Source organism: Thunnus albacares, chromosome 23 (genome assembly GCF_914725855.1).
Source record: "Thunnus albacares chromosome 23, fThuAlb1.1, whole genome shotgun sequence".
Classification (NCBI taxonomy): Eukaryota; Metazoa; Chordata; class Actinopteri; order Scombriformes; family Scombridae; genus Thunnus; species Thunnus albacares.
Genome location: NC_058128.1, coordinates 26,108,857 through 26,122,326, shown reverse-complemented (window position 1 = coordinate 26,122,326; position 13,470 = coordinate 26,108,857). Strand labels below are relative to the sequence as shown.

The following is a 13,470-nucleotide window of genomic DNA, read 5'->3' as shown; positions in this document are numbered from 1 at the left end:
ATCTTTGAGCCTGAGAAACCAAGCTACTGAGATTCTTAGTCTATTCCAATCTGAAAAGTAACTCAGTAATTGTTGTGTTGCATTGTTTGAATCATTTACAGTAATGGCATTCACAGCAACATCCTTTTTGACATCTGGGTCATTGCTGGAAAGTGGGTTGTGATCCAAGATGAACTTTGGCCATTCCTCTTCTGCTTTTAAAAGAAAGTCTAGACCCTTGATCCATCCCTTGCAAGTCAGAAAGCGGTCTGAAGATAATCCTTGGGAAGCATCATCAGCAGGGTTGTTCTTTGAATTGAGATATCTCCACTGTGAGAGGTCTATCATTTCTCTCATGATAGCCACTCGATTTGCCACAAAGGTGTGAAACCTTGTGGTTTCACTCATGATGTACTTAAGTGCTGTCATGCTGTCCGTCTAGAAAACGGATTTCTTCAACTGAAATTAAAGGTCCTTCCTCAGCATTTTATCAACACAAACTGCCAGCACAGCGGCAGTGAGTTCAAGTCTTGGAATGGTAGTCTATTTCATTGGAGCAACTCTTGACTTCCCCAGCATAAATGAGACTTGTACTCCTATTTCGAAAGTCAGTCTAAGGTAAGCTACAGTACTGTAACCATATTGACTGGCATCTGAAAAATGATGCAATTCTGCATTTTTTGGCTGTCAGCAGTCAGGTCTTGTATCATTTACACTGCCTCTTCCTCTGATGGCAGTGATTTCAAACAGTCATCCACATAAAAATTATGTTGGATGGTATCATGCATTATTGGTGGGATGAAATCCTTTTTTATCCTCAACTGTTTTCCTTAGTGCATAATTAGCACAACTGGGTGATGAGATGGACCAAAAAGATGTACTAGCATCCGATATTCTACTGGATCTTTAGTCCAGTCTCCTTTAGACCACCACAAATACCTGAGAAAATCTATCTTCTTCTCTGACACTCTGACCTGGTGGAACAGCACTATATCCGCCATTAAGGCCACACGTTCTTCTTTGAATCGTAAAAGAACTCCAAGCAGAGTGTTGGTGAGATCTGGACCTTGCAGAAGTTGGCTGTTAAGCAACACACCTTGAAAATCTGCTCCACAGTCAAAAATTACTCAAAGATTTCTTTTGGGGATGGTATACACCATGATGAAGGAGGAACCACAACTTGCTGTCATTATGCTATAACTGATGTGGTGGCACAATCTCAGTGTATCCTTTGTTGATAACTTCACTTAAAAAGGATGTATAGTCCTTTTGATATTTCAGGATTCAAAACGATTTGCGATTCAAAATCGATTCGATTTGCGATTCAAAATCAGTTCTCAATTCAATACATTCATAGATTTGATTCTAGATTGATGTTTTGAGTTACTCTTTCCATTTGCCTGTAGACACTTTTATAGGTCTCAAATATAAACATTTTCTACTCAATGTCAACCTGAGTAAGATTTATGTTCCTTTAGTCCAACAATGAAATTTATGCATAGTTATTTTTTGTGCAGTATAAGATTAAGGTATAGGATCTGACCTGTTAACTTATAGCATATGTAAAGTGCCCTATAACCCTTCAAAGTTTTTGTTTTCTAATAGCATATTACCATATTTTGCTCTAGAAATATAGCATAAATACAACATCACTTCGAACAAAATTTAACAAATTCAACATTTAACATTCAAAAAGTCAGAACAGAAATGAATGAGTGTGTGAGTGAGTGTGTGTCTGTCTACATGTGTGCATAGGTGTGTGTGTGTCACAGGTAAGAAATGCATAGCTCGAGAGCTGGCTGTATTTGTCAGTTTAGCTACGACTGCAGCTACATAAACAAACTAATGGTTTAGGGTGCCTTGTTTGGTTTTTGCCCCACTGCACCTTTGCAGTGCTGCAGGTTTCTATGTCTGGAAGGAGTGCATGTATAAGTGTATCTGTGGGCATCTATGTAATTGGGGAGCTTTGAACTTACTTTTATCTCTGTATTTCAAAAACATATGAATCAGTATTGAAAAGACACATGAATCAGAGCAAATGAAAAACATGCCATGGGAATCACTTGCCCTCTTGTTTCACACACACACACACACACACACACACACACACACACACACACACATACCTTCAAAGCTCGATTGCATATACTGTACTGTAACTCATGTAGGCATCTGTATCAGGTATAATATCCTATATCTTAGAGTCAGAGGGCCTGCACGTGCATGTGCATGTGTGTGCGTGTGCGTGCATGTGTGTATGTGTGTGTTTGCGAGAGAGAGAGGGAGAAAGGAGTGATGTGACCTGCAGCCCATATAAATTTTAGCTACACACACACACACACACACACACAAACACACAAAAGATTTCCATACACAAACATACACCACCCTTTGACATCCATATCAATACAAACAAACCATTTTTAGATGGATAAGTTTGTTACAGTGTCCTTCAGAACTTGATAATGCATGAAATGCCACCGGCATAGCCCCTATTGGAGAGAAATTCTAATGTATTTATTCTTCAGGGCAAACAGGAGATAATTGCTCAATCAGCTGGAAAATAGTAAAAACTACAGTTTTGAAGCCAGGGCTTCAGTTTGAAAGCCTAATAAAATAGAATGCATGCTTATACAATATTGTGGCTATGGGATCAAAAAATACAGTTTGTATGGGTTTACATTGGGGACATTTTTTTTCCACAAGAATTTGAGCGAAAACCAGGAAAATAGCATGCATTTGCCCATGCACAAAGGGTTAAAAAAGAGAAAATGGCTCAACCAGTTGGAGAATAGTAAAAACTAAAATTTTGAAGCCAGGACTTTAGTTTGAAAGTCTTTATGCAGCAGCAACCACAGGATCAAAAATGTGGTGTTAATGGGTTTCAGAGGGACTTAAAAGGGCCCTAACATGCTGAAAGTTAGTATTGTTTCTAAACAGTATATTATAGATGATTAATATAGTGGTATATATATGTGGTTGGATTTCAGCATAATCACAGCCAAAATGATTGAAAAAATAAAATGTTAAAGGCTAGTGAGGCACAAGGCACAAGGGTTAACTAAAACATAAAACTTGAAAATTATTTTTAAAAAATTATATTTGGCCATTTTGGCCAAAACAAGACAGCCTGAAAGACAGCCTAAAAAACTTTTTGACCTGTGTGCCCACTAATCAGCTTTCATTGGAATGAATAGGGCACCATCTTGGAACACGGTATCTAGTTTTCTTAATATGTCTCCAGATGATTCAAACAGATCTAAATATGTCTGCAGATCACAGATGTCTACACATCTTAAACACCTAACATCTTGTTATTTTTGTCATTTTGCCTCATCAGGTGTTTTACATAAAACTTTCATATCATATATATCATGAGGTGTTAGTCAGGATCATTGACTGTATTTAAAGATGGACAGCGTGTCTCCACTTCCTGCTGCTATGCAAAAGTGAAGCCAAAATATCTCATTTCCGGGAGCTGCCATCTTGCTTTTATGACGTAATTTGGAGCAAGAGTCTGTGCAGCAGAGTTGGGTGGTGGGATGATGGCCTGTGGGACAAGCTCCCTTTGCCATCCTGCTGCCTGACAGAGGTTTGTGAGCAGCTGTCAATCATGATTTCACATCCCCTTTATATATCGTCAAATAGCTTATTAAAAAAAAAAACTTATTAGAAAAATGAGCATTTGGACAAACATCAGTGTGATGACAGAAACCATCTTTTGGAAAAATTTATTTGATGTGTACTTTGATTTTTTAGTTTGGTTCATGTTCCACCCACTCACATGGAGGGAGTGGGATTTATGACCCATACAGCAGCCAGACACCAGGGGGTGATCGAGATGTTTTTGTTTCACTTTTGGGGAGCTGTCATGCGTCCATATTTATATACAGTCAATGGTCAGGATAAAGACTGATTATATTGCTCCTATTTTCTGTGTTCACAGAAAGCTGAGGCAACTGGGGAGAAAAGACCCAGGGGGCGACCAAGGAAATGGGTGAGTCAGTGGTTCTCTTAGCCTGTGTCTTCTGCTGACATGGTGGATACTGGAACGCACTTTGCACACACACAACACTAGAGGGACATGGAGGGGATTAAGAAGTTGTGCAAGTTGATGAAATCTGTGGCAGGACATAGATGGGAAAGCCTGTCAGAGAAAAAGAAACACTTCAGCAAGTGATTTTATGATTACAGACTTTCCCTTAGTAGGTTTGTTGTCTGGTTTTAATTCTTACCAGGCACCTCTATTTTTGTGCACGAGCCTGAAAATAATATACCAAAAATAAAAAAGTTACTGTTCATAATCATGGTTTCTTTTGAAAGGCAACTCTTTAAATTTTACTACCAAAAAGTTAGAATGAGTATAGATGATCCTGAACAAAAGTTACAGAGGCTAAAGTGTCCCATGGGTGTGCCAGTGTCGTTTAACAGGTTAGTGCATGTTGAGATTGACTGTCTAAACATTTTGTGGTCTTCTTTCATTATTAACTTTTATTATGTGGCCTGAATACATTCAGATTTTCCTCTATGGTTGTTTCTGGCATGTGTGTGTTCAGGGAGATCTCCTAAATGTTTGTGTTATCAATCAAAGAAAATATTTACTCTTCACTTGGACCATAGGAATACTTAAATAATTGCCAGTTGAAAGCCTCAGTGGTTATCAGCCCCAAAGTAACAGGTCTGATTGATAGTGCAGGGAAAAGCAGCTGGTGGTTAGAAATGCCACCAGAAAGGGTGAGGAGAGATGCAGGGAACATGAACTCCCTTCAGCATATATCAAGTCTGCATTTTTATGTGTCAAAGGGGGAAAAAAGAAGTGAAAGTCTTAGAGAGTTGTAACGTGTGTGTTTTATATTTACTTTCATTTTCTGGAAGAAATGGTGTGTTCCAGGAATTATATTTACTATATTCTCCACTGTCAACACTCTGCTGGTTTACTGGTGTGAGCCACATGCTGTGGCTTTAAAATCTGTGACGAATACCTACAGCAAGTAAACTGTTCTGTTCACATGCGTGTACATTGCATCCTCTGCCTTTTTGGCCTCTTTCAACAACAACATGCCACAGCTACAAGAATGACACTGCAGGTTTTGTCAATCTTACGTCCCTGGAGTAACTCACAGATATCAACGTTGCATTCAGTGGGTATGTTTGGGACTTAAAAGACCAGGCAAATCAACTAGTTTGCATTATAAATTTCTGTCCAGTTCATAAGAAGACAAACAAAAAACAAACAAAGGAACAAATCTTATTCATGTGCCACATCACAGAGAACTATGTTGGGACGGGCAGGAGTGTGTTTGGTTATTAGTAATACTTCATAATTATCATAGACAATTATGAATTATGAAATCAAGAGATTATTAATATCAATCAATAATTCGCAGTTGATTATATGTGGTGGAATGATGAATATGCAATAATGATCAATTATCAATGATAATTAACTAATTATAACAATTAATAGAATTATCAATATGAATTAACAAATACGGGGCACCACCCAGAAACTGGGACCAATAATCAAACAAGGTAGTCTCATAAAAGAGTTCACCTAGAATGTTAATATCTGAGAGATATCAACATTCAAGGGTGAACGAAGAAAGGTTGAATTTAAGCTCCGAATGGCGGAAGTATGGCGGTGTCTTGGTTAGACAATAGCAAGATGGCGCACCTGGTAGTCGGCGTCTTGCACTCACCCAATTCCGTGAAAAACAGACGTGTCTGATGGCGAATAAGGAAAGGTAGAGCAGCGCTGTATCTAACGCTATCTGACCATCAGATGTGTAAAAAGATGATGTGTGTATGTGTGTATGTGTGTGTGCGTGCGTGCGTGTATGTGTTAGTCGAAAGAGAGAGAGAGGAAGGAGAGAAAGCGATCGTGAGAGCAAAAGTTCCTTTGTCCACAGAGAATGCGCATATGGGCGGCAGTCTGTTATGCACGACGTCTGGTTTCTGATCGACAAAGCAACTTACTTTCTCACTCACAGTGGCATAAACACAGCAGTAGTCCTGAGCGGGACAAACACAAAACAGTCTAGCACGGTGAACACAACTAAACAGGCAGCAAACTTTAAATACTCCTCAGAGTAAAGCAGGAAAAGTGGACTCGGCGGTCCGTTAAGCAAGCACTGGAAAGACAATTAAGTGATAGAGATGTATACATCCTTCTTCATACAGATACCACTTCAAAGTTTGGTGCTGAAATTAAGAGTGTCTTGAAACAAGCTCTACGGGAGGGGCAAATCTGTGAGGAGGAGTACAAATATATGGTTCAAGATAATCCAATACGACAATTTATATACACTTCCTAAAATTCATAAAGACTTGTTACATCCTCCTGGTCAACAAATTGTATCTGGTATAGGATCTCTTACAAAGCCACTTTCTCAGTATGTCGATGCTCACATTAAAGACTTGGTATATGCATTGCCCTCGTATCTTAAAGATACTACAGACTTTTTGAATAAGGTGATGGACTGTAATGTGGACTCTAATGATTTTTTAAGCACTATGGATGTCTCTATAGTTTGCATCCCAGTATACCTCACAAAGATGGTCTGGAGGCTCTGAGGTACTTTTTGAATCTCAGAACTAAATTGAACCCCTCTACAGAGTTTTTGTTATCTTTAACTAAGGAAGTTTTGACAAAAAAATATTTTAAGTTTCAGGACCCATATTATCTTCAAAATTGGGGCTCAGCCATGGGCTCACTGGTGGCTCCGAATTATGCAAATCTGTTTATGGGGAAATTTGAGTTAGATTTCATTTATAAGTATAATCCTTATTCTAAGTTTAGTAAATATTATCGGAGGTATATAGATGATTTATTTTTCATTTGGAGTGGTAGTGCCAATGACTTGAAAGAATTCCATGCATATGTGAATTCAAGGGAGGAATCCATTAATTTTACATTGTGTTTTGATCTTGAATGTATATCTTTTTTGGATGTTTTGGTGAAAAAAGTGGGAACCTCCATACACACTGAAGTATATAAAAAGAAAACAGATAGAAACACTTTTTTACATTTCAGGAGTTTTCTCTCACCATCATTAAAAAGAAGTTTACCTTATAGTCAATTATTGAGGATCAGACACATCTGTAATTTGGAGGATTCTTTCGAGTCACAAGCCAAAGTTTTGTGTAATAATTTTAAGTGTAGGGGCTATAGGGATACATTATTGGATGAGCATCTTAAGAGGGTACGCCTTATTCAGCGATCTGAGTGACTTAAACCAAGCCCTCGAGGGACCCCTTCTTGGGGCTTGGCACTAGTTTCTATGTTCAGTTCCATTTGCAAGTCACTCCAAAAAGTAGTGAGCAATCACTGGCATATTTTGGAGAGCGACCCCCATGTTGCGGGTGCATTCCAAGTTCCAAGTTCTAGGTATTTTTACAAGAGGTCTTCTAAGTTACGTGATCTCTTGGTGAAGACTGATTTATCTAGGAGTCACATGCATTTTTTGTCTCATGTTCCCAGAAGGAACTTTCCATGTTATAATTGTGTACATTGTTATGCCATGATTAAGGGTAATCATTTCACCCACCCGAAGTCTGGTGTGGAGATCAAGGTTAAAGGCAGGATTCCATGCAACACCAAATATGTTGTTTATTTGTTAAAGGGGAAGTTTTATGCTTTTCCTAATTTTCAGACATATTTATAATGTCACAATGTTTAAAGTGGCCGACGTGTCAAATAACAAGGTAAACGTATGTAGCAGTAATCCCTGTGATCAAAAAGCAGCAGCTTCAGACTGCTCTGAATGCTCGGTTTCCAACTGTTTTTTCTACTTTCAGCCTGAGCTGACAACAGTTTGTGACAGATTTTTTTATATCGACATCTGCTATGTGCTCAGCACGTGAGTTCGCTGCTCCGCTCAGGGAGTAGCCACAATGCCATTACACAGCTCAGCAAAGTAAAATAAATAGTTTACCTGTTGGAGGTGTCGAGGTTGTCTGCAGCTCTTCATAACACATCTCACTGTGGCTGTTTCTGCTTGTACTATTCCTCCCTGCATTATTTCTAACTGATCCACTGAACAAATAGCTCCGAATAGCTCCATATGTTGTTGTTTCGACCGGTTTTTAGTGCCGCTAATGGAGCTCCGCTAATTCAGTGAGGAACACGTTTTTACTTCCTGTAATTTCTTCACAATAAAAGTCTCCTGTTAGCTATTCATTCAAAAGCTTTTTATTTGAAGCACTAAAGCAGGAAATGTTTGGTTTGCAATAACAGTAAAGTTACACAACTCTGATATGTAAAGCTGAACAATCAGAACAGAGTGGGCTCATCGGGAGGGGGGCCTTAAAGAGACAGGAGCTAAAACGGAGTGTAAGAGAAACTGTGTACATTGAGGGGCTGCATAAAAGGCCAGTATAAGATAAATAAGGAACTGAATGCATTGCACTATATAATTTTTAATGTACAGTATTTGTAATTTATACATTTGTTGTTCTTTTATTTTGACTTGCTGCTAAGTATGCTGCTAAGTTTTGCCACTGCCAAGTATCATGTTTCTTAAGAAATTAATGATAGATCTTTTGTGATTTGATTCTTTTGACTATTATTTTTCATCCAATGTAATAACAGAAATGTTAGTTCATTTGTTCTGTTTAACACTGATGATGACCAAAAAAAGACATGATGTTTACTGTGAGGGTTTAACTTTCTCGAGCACCCTTTAAGTTGGCTGTCATAGTGGATTTCATAGTGGACTAAAAATGAATGGAGATCAGTGGCTACCTGAAAGAATGGAATTTAATTTTATTGAATGTGAACTGGTAGAAAAAAGTATAACCATGCAAAAATACTGGTGCGTTTAGCTTTGTGAATTTCAGTACGATTGGTGGCAAAGAGAGGAAGTTTAGTGATGCAGCCTGACAGCTGTTCTGTCAGAGTCACACCAGCTGCAGGCAGCCATGGAACCCTTGGACTGAACTGATAAAACAGTTTAGGTTTACTGCTGTGCTTTCTTTGTAGTGCTGCCTACTGGTGCCTGCATGTCCCAGGTACACACTCTATGTCAACCATCGGCAGAACTACAGACATGACGCACTGCAAACGTGTCTGTTGTAAACTGTAGATAGTGTACCTTTCTGTGTGCTCCAGGGCATACACTGGCACGCACATGACAATTAAAGGTGCTGCCTTACAGCTGCTTTCTGCTATATCTGCAGTCAGTAGACAAGAAAATGTTTAACTTGCACAACGACCAGTCAACAGGATAATTAGTCTATTTAGCTGCTTTTCTTATTCTTTAGCTGAACCACATCTTACCACTAAATGATTCAGGAACAATGCAGCAGTAACATTCACTTGCATGCCTCATGCTTGTCCGTTTTCTACACAAATTAGAAATTCAATGTAAGTTTCAAAGAGCAATGCTGCTTTTAGTCACTCTTATTTCAGTTTTACATCACAAAATTACTGACATTTTTTAAAAAAATGACCATACTAGTTTTTAGCTATTATTTAGCTCATTTACTATGTCTTACAGCAGGACGTAGTTTTCAGATTTCTGAAAGGCTTTTTCTAACAGCAATAATAACCAGTAAATTAAAAAGACAGCAAAAAAGAAAACACTGCCATGGTCCTCCTTTGACACTTATGTGTCAAACTCTGTAGCCCTTATTTTAGAGTCAAAACTCCAATTTTCCCTTAAACTGTAGTTCTTGCCTCATGAACATCATATTTTACTATCACAAGTAACATCCATGGTACAGTGCAATCAGGAATTACATATAAGGGGTTGCACAACTTCAGATTTTTTAAAGTCGACAGTTATGTGATGAAAGTCGAGCTGATCTTGACTAATCACTGATGACGTCATGAATAAAACCACAGGAGAAGGGACTGCTTTGCAACAAGTGACAATCTGTATTATCAAAACTTAATGCATATGCTAACAGACAGCTCATACACGTTATTTACACGAAACAAACAAGTAGAAGCAACAACAGATTGCAATTCAGCTGCAACAATGTATGCAACAATAACTTAAATGCGCTACAACTCCCATTTAAGTGCAAAAAAAGAAAAATTGAAATGTCGGGAAAAACACTTGAGGAAAACAAAACTCAGGCAAGATCTAGCCTATAAGCCTACTCACTGTCATAGCCCTGCTCAGTCAGTTTTTGCTTTTTGATCCAGATTTGCGTGCAAGAAGAGAAGAGCATCAACGTGGGCTGGATGAAGGCTCACCCGCTGTCGCATGATGGTATTTCCAGCCATAGAAAAAATTCTCTCGCTTGGGGTGCTGGTGGCTGGAACAGCCAAGTATCTTTTGAATAGCTTGGCCAAACAGGGAAATCTGTTCTGGTTGTGGGCCCACCACTACAGCGGGTTCTCCATGGTGCGAATGAGCAGTGTTATGAAATAATCACGGATTTCTTTGGCTGCGGGAATAATTTCCCGCTTTCCTCCCGCTTTGATAGTGTGGCTCAAAAAGTTGCTCAAAATCGTGCTCCTGCCTGGTTTTTTTTCCCAGTAACTGGCTCACCTTCGTTATCAGCCACATCCTTGCTTTGGACACCCTCACCTAGGATGAAAATTAATGGTTTACCATATAGCCACGCATGTTATAACTAAGTTGTTTGCTTGTGTGAAGCACTTTATAAGGTGTGTGTGGAAAAGTGCTCTAGCCTATAAATAAAGTTCTTTATTATTATTATTATTATTATTATTATTAAAGCAAAAGAATATCATTTTATATCAATTAAGCTGGCTGACTAGCAGACCCACCTGTTGCTGCGAGCGGCTCTCCCTCATCTTGTAGCAGGCTGCTAAGGTGGCTCTGGGCGGCCTCTCTTTTACTCTCTGGGATGAACTGAAGATGCTTGAACCAGGGATCTAGCATACAGACTATGATGGGGATGGATTCTGTCAGATCATCAGACACCAATTTGAACCATTTTTCCAACTGCTGTCGAACAGTGTTCTTGAAGTTGTGTACAGCTGCCAGGTCAGATGCTTCAACACAAAGAGTGGTGCTGATCATGTTGAAAATCACTGGATAGATGAAAGACAACCCCACGTGTAACTCACCACACATTCCTTCGGTAGCCTTAGCCAAAGGTTGCAGCACTGGAATCAGCTGTTCCACCAGCTCCCACTGTGATGCTCTCATAGCGAGTGACTTCTAGACACTTGGTTTGGTGACTGTTTCATCCGTGAGCATGGATTACACTGTGATCCTTTGCTCGAACAGCTGCTGGAGCATGACGACTGTGGAATTCCATCGGACCCAGGTTAAAAAAAATAGTAGGTGTCTGAAGCCTTCTCCATGTACTGCAGCTAAAGGTCGAATATCTTTGACAATGAAATTCACTGGCAAATTGGTGATTTGCAGCTGTCTTTTTTCTGATACGGCAGGGTGTTTGGTGAAGTCGCTAATTGACTGCTGTTGAGAGGATTTGAATTGTTCCTCACCAGCTAGCATTAGTGGATGCCTTTGCAAGTGACAGTAGTACAGATTTCATCTTTAGTGATGTATTTCCACAAACTTGATGTACCGCTACTGGTTTGCTGTGATGACCTGCCACCAGGTTCCTCACCTGTTGTCTTCTCTGAGGCGTCCATGTTGTTAATGTCATAATCATCTGATCAGCGACTAGTCGACGTCTAGCTTAAAGCGTCATCTCAGAGGAGTAAAGTCAACAACTTGACTAGTTGTCTAGTCTGTGCAACCCCTACTACATATACGCTTAAAATAGATATGTATTTACAAAACTGTTTCAAGTGTAGCCTACTGTCTCCATGGCAACTTCCTGTTTGTATCACCCAAAACATCATAGGAACCCAACTAACAAAATCTTGAAAGTTAACCCTAACCCAGAGAGGGAGAAGTAAAAAAAAGATGTCAGTATCTAGCAGACATACCTGTACTCGTGTGTGAAAGCAGGTGTTCCTGGCCAAATTCAGACCAAGCTGATATTGAGACAGACAGCAGACATCCCATATCTGTCGGGTTGTGACTGTTAATAAGTGGAGCTTGTTGGTAATTGTCACTACTATTTGCCATGCAGTATCTATTCAATTCAATTCAATTCAATTTAACTTTAATTTACAGAGACCCAACAATTCCCCCATGAGCAAGCACTTGGCGAGAGCGGTAAGGCAAAACTCTCCTTTAACGGGAAGAAACCTCAAGCAGAACCCGGCTCTAGATGGGTGGCCATCTGCTTTGACCAGTTGGGTTGAGAGAGAAGGGGGGGGGAAGAAACAGAGAAGCAGAACAACAACAGCAATAATAACAATAGATACATGACTAGCAACAAACAGCAGCAACAGCAGGAGAAGGACATCCCCACGGCAGTGCGGTCCATGGGGTTTCCTGCGGATGAGGAAGCACAAAGTAGTAGTCAAGTTAGTAGCATGCAGTAATGGTAAATGAATACATACAGATGGAGAGGAAGAGAGAGGAGCTCAGTGCATCAATGGAAGTCCCCCAGCAGTCTAGGCCTATAGCAGCATAACTAAGGGCTTGTCCAAGGCGAGCTGGGTCGGCCCTAACTAAAAGCTTTATCAAAAAGGAAAGTTTTAAGCCTACTCTTAAACATGGAGAGGGTGTCTGCCCCCTGGACCGCATCTGGAAGATGGTTTCACAAGAGAGGAGCCTGATAGCTGAAGGCTCTGCCTCCCATTCTACTTTTGGAGACTGTAGGAACCACCAGCAAGCCTACATTCTGGGAGCGCAGTGTTCTATTGGGGTAATAGGGTACTATGAGCTCTTTAAGATATGATGGTGCCTGATCATTATCTAGCAGCTGACCTAACTTGTTTACTCCATTTTTGATTTTCTCTGTTCTAGCAGCTGCAAGTTTTGGTCTTTGCTTTCTCTACTGAACCTTTTTTTAATGTTTGCTTAACATTGTGACAAATTATATTTATTCAACACGTCTACATAGGTAACCCAAAAAATGAATTTGAAGAGAGAGTATTTCTTGTGCTAAGGCTTTTCTGTATGAATGGTGAGCATTAAGAAGACAATGTGACAAGCTTGACACAACCCAGCATCTCTGCATTAGTGTGGATGTGGATTTAGCCTTAGTTGATGGACATTTTCCTAGTTTAACCATCCTAAGTGACTTTGCCAGCTGTGTTTGATTTCTTGTCTCTCTGGTTTCTATGAACCCACAGTAACAGCTAGATAAATGTATGTGAATTATTATCAGATGGATGCGGTGGCTTGACTGGTCTTGTCTGTGGCTCATGTGAGTGCCATGCCACTATAGTCATTCTAAGAAGAAGATTCTAAAATTAGCTAAAGGTTTGGGTGGTGTGGTGGTGTAGTATAAGCTTAAGCTTTAGCTTTAGCTTTAAGAGCTAAAAATATGAATCAGTCTTTCATGTGTCCGTTAACCTTGTCAGCCAATGAATGACATTCTGATTGGTGGAGGTTTTAGACTATGATACACCTCAGAGTAGGTGCATTTTTGTGTTTGCGTGGAAACGTGGAAATGAAAAATGGCTTGCAGAAGTTTGATGCAGAA

General features: G+C 39.6%; 1 protein-coding gene across 1 annotated transcript in view; it reads left to right on the top strand.

The window, feature by feature from the left end:
• The window catches only part of hmga2 (high mobility group AT-hook 2), a 103,481-nt gene that overhangs the window by 36,727 nt on the left and 53,284 nt on the right, over positions 1-13,470 (top strand). Inside the window, exon 3 of the mRNA XM_044344087.1 lies at positions 3,926-3,976. Coding sequence (XP_044200022.1) covers positions 3,926-3,976 — 51 coding nt within the window. The remainder of the gene's footprint in view (positions 1-3,925; positions 3,977-13,470) is intronic.